Source organism: Homarus americanus, unplaced genomic scaffold (assembly GCF_018991925.1).
Source record: "Homarus americanus isolate GMGI-L3 unplaced genomic scaffold, GMGI_Hamer_2.0 scaffold21314, whole genome shotgun sequence".
Classification (NCBI taxonomy): domain Eukaryota; kingdom Metazoa; phylum Arthropoda; class Malacostraca; order Decapoda; family Nephropidae; genus Homarus; species Homarus americanus.
Genome location: NW_024720811.1, coordinates 1,034,470 through 1,054,458, shown reverse-complemented (window position 1 = coordinate 1,054,458; position 19,989 = coordinate 1,034,470). Strand labels below are relative to the sequence as shown.

Sequence of the window (19,989 nt, the reverse complement as noted above, 5' to 3'; positions counted from 1 at the left end):
AAAAGTTTCCCATTTTCTATGATGAAAGTTTCCAATTTTATGATAAAAGTTTCCCATTTTCTTTGATAGAAATTTCCCATTGGTACATGAAAGCAATCTGTATCTTCTGTACAGACAAAAATTTTTTATAAGAATATTAAGAATAGATCTTCCACCTAATGACATACCTAAGAATGAAAAAAAAAAGTAGTAAGCAAAGGAAATCCTTCAGATAGAAACACAAAAAATATTAATTTCATGTAAGAAATTTTAAGCCATGGGAAAAGTACAATCTTTCTTAAAAATCTTCAGCCATCTCTTATGGCAAACCTAACCAGAATAGATTACTTCTGCATGTCCAAGGAACACTGCCCTAAATTTAACTCCTCCAGCCAGTGTTAAAAATACAGTATGCCCTGTATTAACATCTATAACCCCCCCACACGTCCCATGCATCACCTTCCAACCAATCACAGAATCCTCCATTTTTAACATTCCAAATTTTCTCACCTAGTTAGAGACTATAGCTTCACTAGTCCCCATCATAAAATTGTTCCTGCTGATTCCCCAACACAAAATTTCTTGAAATTATATATCCTGTCCTGCCACTGTAAGACATGCACTCTTGTTATTCCACAAGCAAGAGTAAACATTTCACAAAGGTTCGCTCCTCATGATTATCTTTGTGTTTACTCGAGATAAAACCCTCACTACATTCAGTACAGTATTCTATAAATCATATTCATATCTAAATATCTGCTTTTTATTCTTGGTCCTGGTCACACAGCAGCATACATTACTGGGCTAATGTTTGCAAATGGGAAAACTACAGTACTGAAACTTTCACTCATGCAATTATTGCAACATTACTTTTGTTGGTTTACTAGTTGCTGGATTTGCAATTTATGAAATGATCCACAAATTCATGTTTGGTGAAATTTACTCATATGGACAGGGACCAATTATAAATACTTTTATAAAGCAGAAATACATGAGAATAAGTCAACAAATATGAGACACAACAGACATACAATTATACATCCTCTACTTTGGCATCTAGGAACAATAGACAAAATACTAAAGTCTTCAACTCTTAAAATACCACTTACGGTGTTGCACCACAAAATATTACGGTGACGTACAAACAAGAGAAGACAACACATGTGGCCTTGTCTTTGCATTTTCAGATGGCATGGCCTATAAATAACCTAAATTAAAATAAAAAGTTATGACAAATTGCCAATCGTCATACATACATACTGTACTATGTCAATAATAACCACCATTAGCATGATTTCTTTGGCACAAATGTATGAAAATCTACTAAACTAAGTAACCACATGAGTGATAATTACAAAGATGAGCTATTCATTATAATCCTACAGCTGCTGAATGAGATAGCAAACTTAAAACATTAGTAAATTAGGTCATCGTCATAGAGGAAGGATGAAGTCAAAACTGAAAGAGCTATTACGGGAAACAAATGATCCATTTTAACATAGTACACACAGTTTGGTGATCAGATAAGAGCATTATTTATTACAGATTAGTTTAACATACAAGCAGTGTTAGTGTCACTGTAAGACAAAATAAACATCAATTTGCTCATTCAAAAAAGATGTTGTGTTTCTTCTCTCTATCACCAAAAGACGACATAAGAAAAAATGCATTTGTATTCTTTGCTTGACATTGAAAGTTATTTTGAACACACGTACAGTACATCAAAATACCTCTGGCAGCTCTGGTTACGCAAATACAGTGAAACCCCCATATAATGGACTTCTCTCGCCAAATAATCCTATAGATGGGGGCTTAACCTCTAACTGACCCTTGATACAATGGACTTTCACCTCTATATAGTCTGTGAGATGGAAGTTTCACATGTAACAGACCCTTGACATATAATAGACTTTTCTCCTCACATAGTCCATACTGTATACACATTCACTTTATAATCTGAAAAATCACTTCACAGCAACCAATGACTGAGATCCACTGGTTAACATCAAGGCATAACTATCGAGTTATGGATGGGTTACGTTCCTAAAAAGTTGTCCTTGACTCAAAATCCTGTAACTAAAAATTCCATAGCTGTACAATTGAGTAACCTCATCAACAGTGATCATTAGTACACCAATTGTCACTATTCAGTGTGATGGCAATTTTGAAAGTTTGACATATAACTATACAGTACTGTACAGTACTTGCATAAATATTTCCTATTTCCAGCCAAAAGGCACAACCAAACTTGTTTTCTACGAGATGTAAAGTACTGTATATATCAAGTTAATCTCTTCTAACACTTACCACTACTTCAAATACAATAAATATGTAAGAAAATATACATATGTGTTATGATGAAGTTTAAGCTCTATTCACCCAATTCCTATACAATATATATTACAACTAACCTGTAGGCACACAAGGCTCTGTAGAGTCAATTCATTGAGTTAATACAAAACTAGTGTTAAGGCCTTTGCATTCCTTTCATGAACTGAGAAATACCTTATTAACTAAGTATATACTGTATACCACGGTGTGCTGTCAAGGCAACTGATGTAGCTACTCTGTTACATGTAATTACTGTACAGGGATCACCTCTTACATCTCCCCATATAAAATATCTTAATATGGGGTAACTATTTTAATTTATACTGTACTATCACAATTTTCATTACATGTGATACACGCTACACACTATTAGTATCTTTAATGGAACAACTTTATAACACAGCAAATATATTAAAATTTATGTTGCTTTTACATAGGAATGAAATTCACAGCTGTGAGAGAGGTAAATGCCTTACCTTAAAGAAGGTTACAGCAGTTGAGATGAAGCACCAATACTGTTATGCAGAAAACACAATGAGGGACATCTAATGCACGTTGGGTAACTCCCAGAAATACATCAGAGACTGCACCAACCCCTACGACACCTGACAAAACGTGTTAGTGGGCGGGACATTTTGGAAAGCAGATGAGATAAGTGAACTATGAAGTAATGTATAAGTTATCATATGTACCAGGAGTATCGGAGAAGGAATGAAAAAGAAATGCATCAGTGAAAGACCTGGCAGTATTATCCTGGGCAATCTCCAACACTGAGAACCTATGACTTGTCTAATAATAACAATAATAATAACAGAAAACTGACAAGAACGTTAAAACATGAACTGATAACTGATTGTGTATGGTGCATCAGCCGACCAAAAATAAATGATAATGACAATTAAGACAAAAGACAAGACTGAGGTTCAGATCCAAGGTTTATGTTGTGAGTCAGCTGCATATTAAACTTAAAGTAGACAGAGGTTCATCTTTAACATTTAAGAGCATTATGGCTGAACCAAAAGCCGAGTTACTTTAAGTTAAAAAAAAATCAATATTGTGCTGCCCTTTCCAGTATGTGAAGCAAGACACAAAAGAACCTTATCGATCTTCCGGCTGCTAATCAATGCCACGTACTAGTTAAGAGAGATCATTCAACAGCAAAGACGGGCATTAACAGATACTAGTCTAGGTGGGGATCTGGCAGAAAGATAGGTAAAGCTGTTGCCACATAGCTGCACTAAAGAGGCTGTGAGAAAGAAGGACTAGCCTTATGAAGGATTCACAAGGAAGGAAGGAAGGGGACAGATTTAAGTAAAAAGTAGAAAAAGACAGAAAAACCAGAAAACTTACGTAGTTACCTTTTATCTTCACTTCAACTATCTACAGGTGGACCAGGGAGAAAAAGTACTCTCAAGAAAGTGGTAATATTACAAAGTGGTGATGCAAGAGAGTGGGAAAAACAAAAGGAATATGTTGAAACAAATATTTCAAATAAGTTTAAAGGGAGGAAATAGAATTCTCATGTTCAGCCAATATGGCAAACAACTCAAGTGACCACAGTGCAACTATAACATGTGAAGAGAAATATGAATGGAAGACAAAAATCCTCCTACAGTACTACAGTAAGTCCTCGCTTAATGTCGGCCCGCTTAATGTTGTTTCGGTACTATGTTGCTAAACTTTAGAAACCAAAAATTCACTTAACGTCCCGGTAACTCGGTACAACGTAGTTTGAGTCTTCAAGGACTACTTTTTACCTTTTTCACAATATGTATTTAGGATGGTGTGTGCATGTAAATGAGTAAAATTTAATGAAGAAAGTTACTTTATCTACCAAAAAATAAGTTGAAAAAACATGTACAGAACTTAAATGTACTCAAGGGACTAAAAAATTTATCTCTCGTGCAAAATATATGATGTCTATATTCATATTATTTGCTGTCTTGCAAGGATTCTAGCAATGCAATTTATATTCTGGTAACTTTAGTCTGTGCCATTTTATAAGATAAAAACTTTAAGCCTAAACCGCCTTCAATCTTGCCGGAAGTGTGGAAGGGAGGTGATGTATAATGACAGCTGGCGCCAGCCCGCTGGCCAACCAAGGTTACCTAGTGGTATTTATTTATCTGCCATGAAGAGGAGTTTTAAGTTTTTCTCTTATAAATCTCATTGAATGTTACTTTATAGTAATGCATACAAGCACCTCACCAGGCATCACACAAGGAGCTTTGAATTTATGTATATGTAATGTATTTCATGGGGCAAAGGAAGGCTCACGAACGTAAATCCCATATTTTATCTATTTCTTATGGGGAAAATTGATCCGCCTAGCGTTGTTTCGTTTAACGTCGCGTTTTCAGGAACGTAACCCCGACGTTATGCAAGAACTTATTGTATTTTTATGGCCAACACGTCAACAAATGTTTTCTACTTTCAATGCTGTACTATTTGTGCTAAATGATCATAATCTTTATGATCAAATGGACTTCAGTGAACTTGCAAATTTAATTTGTGAAAATATCAAACAACTGACTTCCCCAATATTCTGAGACTGGAACTAGAGAATTAGGACAGAATTTAAATGTGTAAAGTAACTGTATGCAATTCACATAAAGAAAAAGCTTTGAAACTAGCAAAATAACTTTCCAATTTTGTTCCAATCATTTGTACAATAATTACTACCTTTACCAAAAGCAGTAGTTCATTACACAAGGATATGAAAAACCTCATAACTCCTCGAAGAATGCGACCCGGGTCCTCGTGGTGCCAGAACGAGTGCGGCGAAGGGTGGAGTACTTGGTCTCTCCTGACCGCAGCTGCTCGTGGTACACAGCGTCCAGGACAGTCTGATTCTCTTCCACTTTTAACACCTGAAGAAAAGAAAATCATAATAACACAAAACTTCCACTTCACTATATGTTTTCAGCCAGGGTACTAACTCGATAAAATCACAAGAAAGCTGCCTGTATGAGTTCCAAGCACATATATTTAGGAGAAAAGAAACAAAATGTCTCTCTCTTTCTCTCCTTCACAAGCTATGAATGCTTAGGTGCCCTGACAAATGGGCTCCAGTCCTAATGGGCCCCAACTTGAGTCATTTCTATGTCAGGGTTACACATGAAGTGTTTTTGGCTAGATGTATGAATGACAAAACTCGTTGGCTATATGAAAGCATAGACTCAGTAGTTCAGTATTAAGGCAATACCTGTGAGGGATTAAGGGGTTAGTATAGTGCAACGTATATATTGTACTAACTAGAGAATAAGTTTCGTAAAATTATTCATGTGTTGTATTAGTAGTTGCAGAACAGCTTTCCACTAACTGTACACTTTCAGTTCTTAAAGTTCTTTTCTCTATAGCTGACCCTAAAACAACTTTAACACTGTGTTATGCATTGTGGTCCAAAGGTACAACTTACTATGGTTAAACTATGGAATTATTCACCACTTTTTTCTCATGCACATTCCATCTCACTCAACACCAAAATTATAGATCCTGATTCTCAGTTCCCAAGAATACCGTGGGTCTTCATTGTTATTCCCTTAGACTGCCTTTACCTATACAAATACATTCTCTTTATCCAATTCAAATCCTAGAGTTTAATGGTACATGATTGTCACTAGCTGCTGACACACCTTGCAGAGCACTGTTACATACAAGGTTACACGACTCTTACTTCAATTTCAGATTTTAAATGACGCAGTTGTTGCTGGAGGTGTCTTGATCTCTCCAGGTACTCCCCTCGCTCCTTCTCAATCTCCAGACTCAGCTGCTCCACATCCGTATCATTTAACAGGTCTAAAGACATCAGTTCGCGTCCAACATACGTAGAGCTCAGAGCGTCCGTGCTGCCACCCAACGTCAAGTCGGGCAAGTCTCCGGTGGACCCAATGGCCATGTCATTACTGCTACCCACAACCAAACTAAGAGAAGAGATAAAATATTTATAATAAAACAGCCAATAAAGACATAACTGATTAAAATTTTGTTTCACTGTAGGTATTAATAACAGGTAATCAACATGACTTAGGCAATGAATTCATACAAGCCAGGGTATGGTCATGATATATCAATTGAATAAACTACACACTTCAATAACCAATGTATGCAAAAAATATAAATCTTGTTACCTGGCACCTCATCAGAGAGGACTGAGCTAGAATAACTTTGCAAGGCACTGGAATTACATAAGACTTACCCTGTAAATATAAGGTAAGTATATTGCTTTGCTAACACACTCAGTGGGGTGATCCATTAATGAACATTACCTGTGAGAAAGTGCCGACGCTGGCAGGTGGGGTGTGGAGGAGTTCAGAAGGGAGGCATTAAGCAGCGAAGCATTAAGAACAGAAGAGTTGACTGCTGTGTGACTAATGGAAGCATTAAAGCTCTGTACAAAACCAGTCAGCTTTTCCTTCGCCTGTTTCTCTGCAATACGAGCTCGGATAAGCTCCTGTTGCAGACGGTCAGACTCTGTAGCTCGCCTCTCTCCTTCCTCAACCAACTTTGATACCAGCATTTCTGCCTCCCTCACCTGCAAAAGACACACAACAAACATATTATTAGTGGAGACTGGAATGATAATTTTGTACAGTGAGAGTGGAGAGTGAAGATTATGATGAGGGTTATACAATGAAGGTTACATTAGAAGTGTTCTTGAGGGAGAGTAGGTACTGCACACATATTCTGGCACCAAGGAGTGAATAGCAGTAAAATTTCTACAACCTAGACTGAGAGAAATCCTACACAAAACACAAAAACTCCCTGCAAGTTATATGGATGAAAATTTGTCAAAAAACCTTTAGTGAAAAATTAAAGTGGGTCTCACAAACATGACAGCCTTTCTAAATTATAAAAATAAATAAATAAAAAAGTTCAGAAAGATTTTACATAATTCACCTCCAGTTTCATAATTGCTTTTCTTGCCAAGTCATTTCAGGAACAATAAGACACTAACCTTGTGTTCCATAATCATCTTTTCTTCTTGAGTCTTGGCAGAGATGAGGTGCGCCCGCTGACACTCTTGTTCTGCCTCTGAGGCCTTCTGAGTTAGTAGCATTGTTTCTTCCTCCGCTATACGAGATTTCTCAACTAGAAGCTCTGCTGTTTCTTCAGACCTTGAGGAGAGAAATATTGAGATTGTAGCTGGCTCCTGACAGATGACTGAAGTGTTATTAGGTTCATAACCAATACAAACAAGCTTCTCTCTTAAATACCTAAGGCAGTTGGTAACAGAACAATGCATGGAGAGCAAAATTTAATTACTCTACTCTATTACTCTTAAATCACTATCAGACATGAGTTCACATTACATCATTTACTAATCCACAACACATCACTTGTATAAATGACCTCCCAATCAACTGTTTTAAGGAAAGTGGTGTTGATTCACAGTGATTTCAATTATACTTCAGAAAACACAGTGCACATGTCACATTTAAGTTTACCTAAGCTTCAGTGTGGGATGTCAAGCCATGCTCCCCCCTCAATCTTCTAAGCATTTTCTTACAATACAGGGTGTCTGCAATCCAAAGTAAACACAATTTCTCTTCATTTTGTCAATCATTCACCCATACTGATGAAAAAAAGCGTGTTCTGCTATGGTGCTCCTCAGCTAATACAAGGTCTAACTCAAGCCTAACCAATGTGTTTGATATATTTGCTCCTCAAGACCAACTACTGTGTTAAGAACAAAATATCAAATACCAATAAAACCTCAACATAATATATTCCAGACAAGATGAACTATTGAGCAAACAGATTAAACACTCAGGAAGCCACAGGACACTTTACCTTCTGAGAGCATCATTGGCTGCTCTCATTTCTTCCTGGTACTGAAGTAAACGCTGTTCAAGCTCCACCTTTTGCCTCCCTACCTCCTCTCTCAGCTGCTTCTCCCGAGCTAACTGTGGGGTGCAAAACAACGATCATAACTTGTTTAGATATTGTCATTACTGTATAATTGCTTTAGTTTGTTTGAAAATGACACAATTAACACTGTAGAAATTATATTACAGTGCTCAAAATTAAAATTAATACATTATGACACTATTATTAATGATAGGTACAAAAAAAAAGTGCTTATTCAGTAGATATGCTACAAGGTGCATCTTTGATAAGTTACAAAATGTACACTGATTATCAACCAACAGACACCTGACCTTTGACATGATACCATAATGGGGTTACCAAAACATTTATGTGCCTTTGATATTGATCCAATAATCATCATACAGACTTTTTGTACTTTCAAGCCTTTTCCCGTTTAATGCATGGTACAGTAGAGAGAATAAAAAGCAAATACATACATTGATTTTCCTTTTATTCACTCTTATTACTGTAAAATATGCATGCTGTACTGATACTTTTCTCTATGACAAGACCTCAAATCTATTAGCAGCACACCTTTCCCACTAATCACTCAATGACTTTATTCAAATAATTTGGCAATTATGAGCTATGGATGGACAAATTTCATGCATATAGTTTTCAAAAAGATGAATAGTAACATAAAGAAGTCTGATGATCATCCATTTAAACTCCCCAAGACAGATCACAGTGGAGTGTACTGACCTGCCTACGAAGTTTCTCCTCTCTGGCGGCAGCTTTCATCTGCTGAACCTCTATAGTGTCTGGCTTTCGTCTCCTTTTGAATAAGTCGTGATTTCCTATACTGAGGTCTAGGATCAGCTTGTTCATGCGGCTATTTTTGGAGAAGAACACAAAGTTGGGGGCAGTCTTGTCCGTGGGCCGGATAGTGAACTTCTTGTCGTCGACGATTATGTTCCGTATCTCAGACCACGGGAAGCTAATCTTGGGCTCTAACTTGTTCTCACTCTCGTAAACATTTAGACCAAGTGCTGTCACTCCTGTGGATAAACACAAGGTGGATGTAGAGTAAAGTATGTCATAAGAACTTAAAAACAAAACAATAATATAGTAGTACCTCTATAAAGAATCAGGTTTTCTTCATCCAAAATAACAAGAGAATCAGGTCCTGTCTGGATAAAAGTAGCAAAGCACAATATAAATGTTTTCATATGACACTCATCACGATTCATAATTTTCTTATGTTTTATATATAGTTTGTGAGTGTTGATCACAAACACATGATAGCCTACCCATAACATTTAATTTGTGATTTTTCATAACTTTAAATTGAAAACCAAATGGGAATATTCAAAACTTTATGAATTTTATGTTTGCTTGGTTATCACACGTAATAAGCATTAGCAACAGTTCACACCACTGTCAGGAACATGTCGTCAAGACAAACGGCAATTGCCTAACTTCTACAGCGGCAGCACCAACAAGCAAAACTCTGCAGCTAAAGTTCCAGATTCCTATTTTGTTTGGTACTACAGGGGGCCCCACAAATTCGCGGGGCTTAGGTTCTCAAAATGGCCACGAATTGCCAAATCCATGAATAACATTTGAGGACCGCGGGGGGTGTTTACATTTTCACAAAGAAATGTATATTCCCTTCATGTGTTTGCCCGTCGGACAATTATTTCTTTTACCTGTATTGTATATGTGAGTCTACCCTCAACTCCACGCTTTATTAATAAAGTAATAGAGCACAGCCTTCAGGGCAGACTCACATTTTTAATAAATTTGTTTTTTTATTATTTGTGAGAGAATTTTTCCAATTATTATTTTTTGTTTGTGTTTTGTGTGTGTGTCTACACACACACACATATATATTTGCAATACAGGTAAAGGAAATTACTGTCTCTAGAACGAATGGCTCCCTGTCCCAGTCGCGAAAATGCTGGCAACTTTAAAACTACCCACAGACATTCTTGGGTACATCCAGGGTGTCATCCGCGAATAATAAAGGACCGTGAAATAAAAATCCGCGAACTTGGGGGGGCCCCTGTTTATAGTTCTAAATATTACTGTATAGTGTTGTACTATCTTTAGCACTTAGTTCCAAAGATTATTATTAATAAACCTCTGGCAGTTAATGACACTATAAAGATGATGCTATATAACAGGTGTCTTCAGAAGAATTCTTTATGTATACTGTAATGCATCCCTTACAACAATAACAATGTTGGGAAGGGCAGTGTCCTTACCAGTGAGGCTGAATGTAAAATAATACTAAGGATGTTTTATCCATATCTGTTAAAGGCTAAAATAGAAAAGTTTAACACATTTTCTTAAAAATAAACTATGGTAAACACACCTAGTGGGTTACTGCTCAAGAGGGGCAACAACCAAGCTCCACCTAACCTATTTATGGTGGCCTCATTAGTACTGTACTGTACACTCTGGTCAGTGAGAGCAACTGACAGATGCCCCCCGGCTATTTATGACTTGAAAACTTGGATAGCCTAGTGTCTACTCTAATTTTTCTTTTCATTTAAGGTTTTTAGATCTTAATTTTTAAATAAAGCTGGGGGTTTTTTTTTTCAATTAGAGTAACTTTTTATATTGACTTTCAAAGCCTATGAGCTTGTTCTAAAAAAAATTAATTAATTCGATTTAATTCAGGCAGTGGTGTTTTAGGTATGTTTAGTTATGAGGTAGCAGCAGCAGGTAGGGTAGTACGGTATGTTAGTACAGGGACACAACCTTGTACCTAGCTCCTCATCCCCTAGGGTAGGGAGCGTGCCGTTGTCGGCCGGCGAAAGGTACTGTTCTCTCGGTCTCCAGGGACAACAACACTGCGTTTGGTGTGCCCCCGACCAGTGGCCCCTCGTGGGTGGAGGCGGTAAATAGCAAAAAGACGGCAGAAGAGCACAGAAGGATGCTTTTAGAGAAGAGATAATTAAAACAGGGATATAGTGAACACTCCCTCCAAAAAGTATATTTATGATTTTGTATGAGACAACATGACACAACACACAGGATTTTGAAAACCCTACCAAGACAACAGGAGTCGCAGTGTTCATTTTAAAATTGATCTGACCCATTCATAAAGATACTTGTAGGAGTGACTGTACGATGATATTCGGATGAACCACAGAGAAAAGAGATTGGAAATTATACAAAATCTTATGGATGGTGGCCTTGATGTTTTAGGTATGAGAGAGAGAGAGAGAGAGAGAGGGAATACAAGGGTTGTGTGGTGCTATCTGGCATGGATACGAAAGGAATAGGGATAAGGAGAGGTGTGGCAATACTCCTAAATAACAAATAATAGGATACAAAAGTGAGAATGATAAGAGATAATAAAGGTGTGAGTGTAAGGAAGGCGGGGAGGCTGTCTACACTGAGCACGAAGTGAAGAACAATGCATTACAAAGACAACAAGGCAGGGAGTATGGGGAACAAAAAAGGCAAAGATATTACATAGTGGCAGGGCAGCCTGGTGCCGAGGGGAGCTCTCTAGCGGTGTGAGGCATCACTGATAAGATGTTAATAAGAAAAAGATTGAGGAGTTTCAGTGAGGATACTCAATGGGTGACAGGATACTACTGTACACATGGCTGAGGTAAGTGTTCATAAGAATAAACAACAAAGGGCAGGGAATGCAAATTTATAGTACAGTAAGGTGCCACCTAACAAGCAGATCGGTTCCTCAATCACTACTTGTTAAGTTAATTCTTATTCAATGGGCCCCATTGTCCAATGGGATCAGTGTTAAAAGCTGAGATGTTTTCCAGCCCAGAAAGTTTTGACCCAAAACCCCTTGGCATAAACTTACACGTGCTTCAGCCCAAAGAACTGTCGACCCTACAATCGGTCACTGGTGTGGTACATGAACACTACTACAAATGGCAATATATCATCTGTGGTGTTAGGAGTACAGTACAGTATCTCAGAATAACAGCAGCACTGACAAGAACCTATCTCAACCAATAATACTTACTAAAAAAAATTTATGAGCACATTACTTACAAAAATTATTATTAAGGAACCAACATCAATAAGCAGTGTTGGATGGTGTGAGCTCAACACCTTGAATGGTAATAGATAACTTAATACACTACGATCGTTAAACCCAAGTCTCATTCAACAGGACCTTACTGTATGTAAAACAATGGTGTGGTTTTAGGAATGTACTGTAGACCAAACCACCAACTGCATCCTAGTAAGAATACAGCCAAAGTCACATTCAAATGCAGTGTTTTTTGACAATTACATGAACTACACAGACACCATGATTAAAGTTTAAAAATACTTTTCCTTACATCACTCCCCTTCACCATGACACACAATTACACAATAATAGTCATCAGTCAATGCCAGGAGTCTGCGACAACATTAAGAGAAAGTAATCAAGGTCTGAATGAAGAGACTAATATATATATATATCTTCAAAAAACTTACCAAGCCAGAGTTCAGTTTGTTTCTTGTTGGTGATATTGAAGTAGTTGACACCATACATGCCTAAATCTTGTGCTATCTTAAGGTACTCCATCTCGGCTTCGTCCCGGGTCATGCCCTGGTGGTCAGCGTACCAGATCCTGATACGCTCCTCCCACATCTCAGGTGTCATTTGATACTGACTGAAGCATAAATAACAACAATTACTGTATTCCCCCCCCCCACAAAAAGGGATTTTAAGCAGTATTTTCAGTGTCATATACATACATACATACATACACAAAATATTTCCTGATAATCAAGTAAGAGAAGCACCACAGAACAACACTCCTGATACAGTAAGTATGAATGAGAACATATGAAGAAAATGTGTATCATTCTACATTGCTGCAGGAAAATGTTTGAAAATTCAAATAACTGTTACAAAGAACAGGTACAGTTTATATTACTCCACATCACTATACTGGCTTGAAAAACTTTATATCACATTTGAAATTTATAATTAATTTATAAAAAGGTTTTTAAAAATTAATGATAAAAAATACTGACAAAATGTTAACAGGTCTTTATACCAACAACAATGACCACAACAATAAAGTTTTTGAGTAGGTGAGCTATAAGTTATGGTGAAGATGCTGCAACAGCTGGAGAGAGCAGAGTGCTGACCTGATAACACGCTGAGGTAGAAGTTCCTTCATGGACAGTGCACCCCCCTGGTAGGTGGCTGGGTTGTAGTCACCAAACTTGGCCTGGACTGCATATGATGCTAATAATACTGACATCTCTGGAGGACAATATATGTCCATGTTCAAGATGGACTGCTTAACCTGCCAAGCACCAAAGAAATAATGACCTTTAACACCTAATAAAATTTAAGTCCTACAGTTATCATACTTATGAACTTACACTAATACAGTCCGTCATGTCTCTTACAGCCAGGATTTGTCTTTTAATAATATGATTAACTGGCTTGTCTTCTCTTAACAGCACATCAGTGACAAAAATTCTCTCTCATTCTTATAGTTATCTATTTTCGGTTAAGTCCTCACCACTTATAATCCACACAGACTGGTGGCCTTGACATTCCTAACCGGCTGGGTCCATCCCTTCCCCGCCTCCCTAAATACACAAACCAGGCAATTAATCGGTGGTCAGCCAAGGAGCAAAGTCAACGCTTATCCCCAGACACATTAATAATGGATAAGTTTTACAAACAGAAAGAAAATACATTTTTTAAGTTATTTATCCATGCTAACATGTTTGGGGCAAGTGCTGACTTTACACGGATCCCTAGTCTGTGCGTCGAGGACGACCTAAGTCCTATACAGTATTGAGATTATAAGAAAAATTTCAACACCAAAACAATGTTAAATGAATCAGAGAAATTCTCAAATTTTCAAAATCCAGCCATTGTCAAAACAATTAATAATCAGAATTTGATCCCTTTAACCACAGATCTCTAATATGCACATCGAGGAATACCTACCCTGAGAATTTGAGCAATATTAATTTTTGGTCCCAAAATATTAATTTTCAGAAGCGAATTTGCCGGTTAGGAATTATGAGGCCGTCGGTCTGTGTGGCTTATACATTAACCTGCAATCCATGTGATGGAACTAAGCATTAACCCTTCATGTTACATAAATCATGTATGAGGCTTCTCTTTTCTGACTAAAATCGCCTGGCATTAACTATATAAAATATCTGATGTGGCATAGCCGTAGTGAAGGAGTTAAGATAAGAAGTGTAAATCCTGTCTAGTCATCAACACAACATCAAGTTATTTCAGAAGTCATGACACATAAGAGACATTCAGGTCTTCCTTAATATCCATAAAAGTATAACATTAGTAAATTAATTTGTTCAATCAATTATCTAAAAAAAAATGAATTAATGCAACACACAACACAAACTCAATACGGAACTACAGACATGGCAGCTGTAATGTTTTGATATTACAAATAAATACAAGTTTAAAATATAATAATTCAATACACCAAGAACTTCATTCAGACCAAACACTGACACATTAAGATATGAGGTGTAAAATAATGACTATGATAACATTGAAGTAACTACCACAAATCATCTTATTGAGCCAACACCTGGAGAGTAGGGCACATTAATCTGAAATCACTGATGCTACGTAAAAGATTGGAACCAAATGATCTTTTTTGCACCTGCAAGAAGAAGAGATGTTGTGTGACCTCCTGCACAAGTTCTTCACTAACATCCTCTGGGTAAAACTTGGCCAAGAATACAAATGGCACCGGGGAGCGACGGGGTATGTCCTGGTCTTGAACCTTATTCATAAAGGAAATTACCAGAAAGCAAGAAACAACAAGACACTTATAATGATAAGGAAACCATAAAAATATTTTTTTTTATCCAATGTAATTATTCAGCCCAAATTTTGGTGTTTTTGTGTTATTCTGAAAGTACTACATAATTAGATAAACCCCTTAAATTCCAATTCTAATTAAGTACTACCAGAATAACACTAAAACACCAAAATCACACTGTGCAGGCATCTGTTCCCACCATACTGAAGTGGAGTAAGTGCCCAGTAGCTTCTCACCCATTAGTGACTACTGTACACTACAGTATAGGGTGAGGAAGAAACTATTCACTATCAATAGATGTTACTTTATAAATTTATTATTATAAGACTGCTTACAACCTTCAACAGTGCAATGATAACTTACTATCTTTAGCAAACATCTGCAACAGTATAGGTTAACTATACAGTAATATCTACTTCCCTCCCCAGCACCGAGCCCCAGCTAGCAGCCTCCCTCAGGAGACATAGTCCAGCACTCTCTTCAGCAGCACCTGCTGGGCCTCCCTCAGGTCACACGTGAGTTATTGTCAGAGTTATCCTTAGGGTGAGTTACTTTCGGTGGGAGGTGTATCCATTTCATGTTTGTGTAAGAGAGTCATTGTCTAGTAACTTCGATATAATGATTTATTAATGTGTCCATGTTTAAATAGCTAATCGGCCACACTACCAACTTTCCTCACTTTACAACCCTCCTTCTATAAATACTCTTCCTATATCTTCTACCCAAGGTACACTTGTTACAATAATTTAGCTAAATATCTTTCTCGTCAGAAACGGTCATCCCAACGATTATGAATAAACTTATTTAGAAATACATCATAACTTCAGGACGAAATTGGACAGGTTTGCAACAGCCAATCAGCTGTAACTCTTCAGAAAAAATGCACTATAATTAACGATATTACTGTACCAGGCTAGATTAAAATCATGGCTGCTACACTGTCAGTTGTAGGCACTATTGGTCAAAATTGGAATTTTCAGTAATGGTAAAGTACATTACACATAAAGTGAGAGCTTAAATCATTAGCTAAGCAGTTGATATATGTTTCAAAATACAGGAAAATACATCAGTAATGACACTAACTTTTGGGGGAACAATACTGCCTGCAACTCCTCAATGAGCAACTTAATGTTCTTCAAAGATCCACCAAGAGCAGAAAGTAAATGATACACATGAACAAAGAAATAACTTCTCACTCACCTTCTTTTCCATCTTGAGCCAAGCAAAGTCACCTTTAGAGTCTTCATACTGCAGACCAAAATACCAGGTTTCTCTGAGTCCTATTGTCCGTCCAACCAGATCAAAGAGGTCCCGGCCATTTGCTCTCCAGGGCAAGTTAAACTCCAGCTCAGCATCCAGAGTCACAATCTTTACAGGAAAAGATTTGGCACTTCTGCCCCGGAAGAGATTCCTCAGGGGCATTGTGAGACCTGTTCAGAGATAACAGTATCCACTCAGTGATGTGAGGGGAAACTTCTTTTTCTGACACCTATCCAAATATTAGGTGTTCACATATTATATTGTTTGTCTCTTGTCTTTATAACAGTCAATGAATATTTGTATAACTAGGATTATTTTTTTTATTTTATGACCATTACATCGGAGGTTTTGGTAAAAGTTAAAAAATTCGGAAACTTCCCAGTCATACCCCCACCATATCAGACAAAGTTAGGAAAGGTTAGGTTGGTTTCTTTGGTTAGGTCAGGTTCTGTTCCATTTTCATGTTCAGTATCATGCAAATAGTATCTCCAGAAATTTTGGTTCAATTCAATAAGTTATTTCTGGTGCCAACGGTCTGTTCCACCTTTATCTAGTAATTTTCTTTTATAGTCTTGAGTAAAATAATAGGTAAATTTTTACTTTAGGACACGAGTCCCTACGGGTTGACCAATATGTTTTTCCAGTGTATTTTGGTGTGTTTTAAACGAATCTGACCTTCATTTTGGGCAGAAATGTCTAGTTTTTGCACCCCCCCCCCCTCATCAACAAAGGGGGAGAGCCTGGGAAATCGGGGTTTTGGGTGGGGGAGAAAACGAAAACGAGTCATCTGACCTAACAAAACCTAACCTAACTTCTAGGGGGGGGGTCTCTGCCCCCGGAACCCCCCAGGTAGGCCTAACCTGACCCCTAGCAGGGGGCAGTAAGCCTAGCTTAAACTAACCTAAATGTTTCAGTAGTTAAAACTTTGGGGCATGCCATGTCTGAAAGTACAATACATTAGTTAGAAGTGGAAGGACCAGGGATACGTAAGAATTGGATAGAATGATCCTCTTTCTCGTAAAACTTGGCAATAAACTTAAAATAATCGTAGGATCACAAATGACAACCTCCACCACGGCCATTGTGAGACTGGTCAATGAAATTACCCAGGCTGCTTCCTTTGAAAAAAATCAAATATGATTGGTCGAAAAACATTTGCGTCGTGACTTCATTGGTCACGACTGGATGACGTCAGTCAACATTGCGCATGCGTGATACGCCGATAACATCATCTCACAGACAAACACTGAAAACTATTTAAAATCAATTGTGTCGCTATTATCAATTTCCGCCAGGTATATATGGGATTCAAAATGCTCAGAATAGCGAGACCTAAATGTTTCGGTAGTTTATAACTTTCGGAGGCGCTATGTCCAGAAGTAAAATAATACAAATAATATTATTTTCGGTATTATTTTCTTGTAGCTCCGTTCATTTCTACCACTAATCTATTATCATATTCGAATAAGACGTCTAATTATAAGATAATTTTTATCTATTACATTACCGGCGGAAATGTATAATAACGGAGATAGCTCTTCCAAAATATTTTCTATTTTCTTCCATTAACATCCAGCCATTATCGTCTGCCTCTCCTCCAACACTGCGTGTCTCCTGCGTCCCCTTCATAAATCATCCTGCGCATGCGTTGCTGTACACGTCACGCGGCCAATCAAAAGCCTTTTTTTATTTTGAAACCAATTAAAATGTTTAGGGGTTTAATTCGCAGTATTTTTGGCCCAATCAAATTCGAGTATTCTTTTTGGTCTCTCATATTGTGAAATTCAAGTTCAGTTCCGACCATGGAAGTCTGCGATGGATGTCACTTAAAGTATATGGAGCTGATTGCGAGTTTTTGGAAAAAAAAAAACGAAGAAACTATAGCATTTTTTCGATCGCATGGTGTTCTTCCAACCTCAGTAAAGTGTACTAAGAGCAAGACTGAATGTAAATATCGCAAACACCAACATATGTGGAGTTGTGTAAGAATCCCAGAATGCAACGACGAACAAGAACCAGACCAATAAGGTAAGAAATAGGCGATTCCATCATATGGTGAGAGTCAGTTAAGTTAAGTTAGGTCAGGTTAGGCTAGGCTAGGTTAGGTTTGGTTATTGTTTTTCTTGTGTTTTATTGTGTATTTCTTAGTTGCTTTGGCACTTTTTCTTCTCGGAAAACGTCAAACGAAAAAAATTCGCAAAAAAACCCCCGGCTAATTTCCGTCAAAAAGGAAGGTCATATTCTGTCTCAGCACACACAAATACACTATAAAAATATAATTTTAACTTGCTACAAGTGAACGGAGCTACAAGAAAACTTTACCTTATTTTCTGTCCCCAAGCAAATCTTGTTAAGCTATCTGGGACACAAGTGATATTATGCAAAATGTACTTTATGTCCTTTTCTCAAGTTAAGAAAGATTTTATCAACTAAGGAGACTTTTCCAATCACCCAAACAATGAACAGAATGCCATCCAACTTCAACAATTAATTCTGAATCTGTCAGTAAAATCCTAAAACTATAAAACAAAATACAAAAGCTAACTCAACAGACCACTCACGTATAGTCCCAACCACACACCCCTAACTACTCAGGGTCATGAATCACTACCATATATAAAGAGTAATGATGTTATCTGACCTGGTAATGACAGTTCAGGTCATAACGGCCACTGTCCTCCTGCTGGGGTTTGTTTACTGTGAGTTGTTGGCCGCCACCGGGTCCTTCCTACCACTCCTGTTAAAGAAATACCACGAACAGTATATGATGATAACCACAAGGAAACAAGAAAACATAAAGTTCCCAAGAGCTTTTGTCTAATTCACATCTTGAGGGTTGAGTACATGCTAAGGAGTAATAATTGACAAGGTTAATATATGAGTGAGATAGTTTGGTCTCGTTCGTGGTATATATTTAGCATGAACCAACAGATCCCTTTCAGTGAGCAACAGGTTGAAGTATAAATTCATAAGAAATGTCCATAAAATTATATTTTATGTATTGTACAGGTGATATTATTTGGAATTAAAATATTAGAAAATTTCTCCCTTTGAAATTAATTTATATACCTAAAAAAGGTGTTGATTTTTACTCACACTTGACATTATTGATGATTGTAAATTTATGGCTGTACATCCACAGTTCATAATAATGAATATAAATGCAAATTTTATTTGGAAAATAATAAAGTCTAGTGGAAACTATCAATGAGTTTTCGTCAACTGATGAACGTATATTTTTAAATGATTGTTGTCGACTTCTAGAGATCCACAAACTATAGATAGATATCCGAGTGAATGTTTAACCAATTTACTGATGCTACTATATACCCAGAAAATATCTCATAAAAAAGACATAAAAGATAAAAGTATTCAAATGATAAGTTCACTGGGAATATTCCTGAAAGTCTCAACAGGAGGAGCAGTGAGGTGACCCCCGTGAAGGAGAGGACCGGGAGGAGACAAGTAGCCCCTCATGGTTCTTATCTTAAACGCCAAAGTTTATACTTCATTCATTTCTTAAAGTGATAGGTGCTAAATTACAGTAATTAGGTACTGAATTACAGTTAATAGATCCTAATTTACAGTAGTTAGGTAGATTTTTGTTTGTAAACTCATTTCATTTGTTTTAAGAATACATTGGGGGTTTTCTTGTAGTTAGGCACTAAACTACAATATTGTAATCGCTCCTTGGATCGATTGTGGCTGTGCAGGACAATATAAACCCTCTACGTTGATGCGAAGAATATAATTCGGTCAAAACCTGTTGATACATCTTGTGGGGTTATGAGATATTGGTTCA

The 19,989-nt window shown here is 37.2% G+C and overlaps 1 protein-coding gene across 1 annotated transcript; it reads right to left on the bottom strand.

Moving 5' to 3' along the window:
• Positions 1-229: 229 nt before the first annotated feature.
• Positions 230-18,935, bottom strand: LOC121861201 (merlin-like). The gene is made up of 11 exons (XM_042358806.1): positions 18,829-18,935; positions 16,128-16,357; positions 14,766-14,888; positions 13,252-13,412; positions 12,589-12,767; positions 8,884-9,179; positions 8,104-8,216; positions 7,268-7,427; positions 6,579-6,844; positions 5,987-6,233; positions 230-5,180 (listed from the first exon to the last, which is right to left on the bottom strand). Exons 2-11 carry the CDS (start codon positions 16,347-16,349, stop codon positions 5,037-5,039), a joined length of 1,911 nt encoding a protein of 636 aa, XP_042214740.1. The 5' UTR covers positions 16,350-16,357; positions 18,829-18,935; the 3' UTR covers positions 230-5,036.
• Between the last annotated feature and the right edge of the window lie 1,054 nt (positions 18,936-19,989).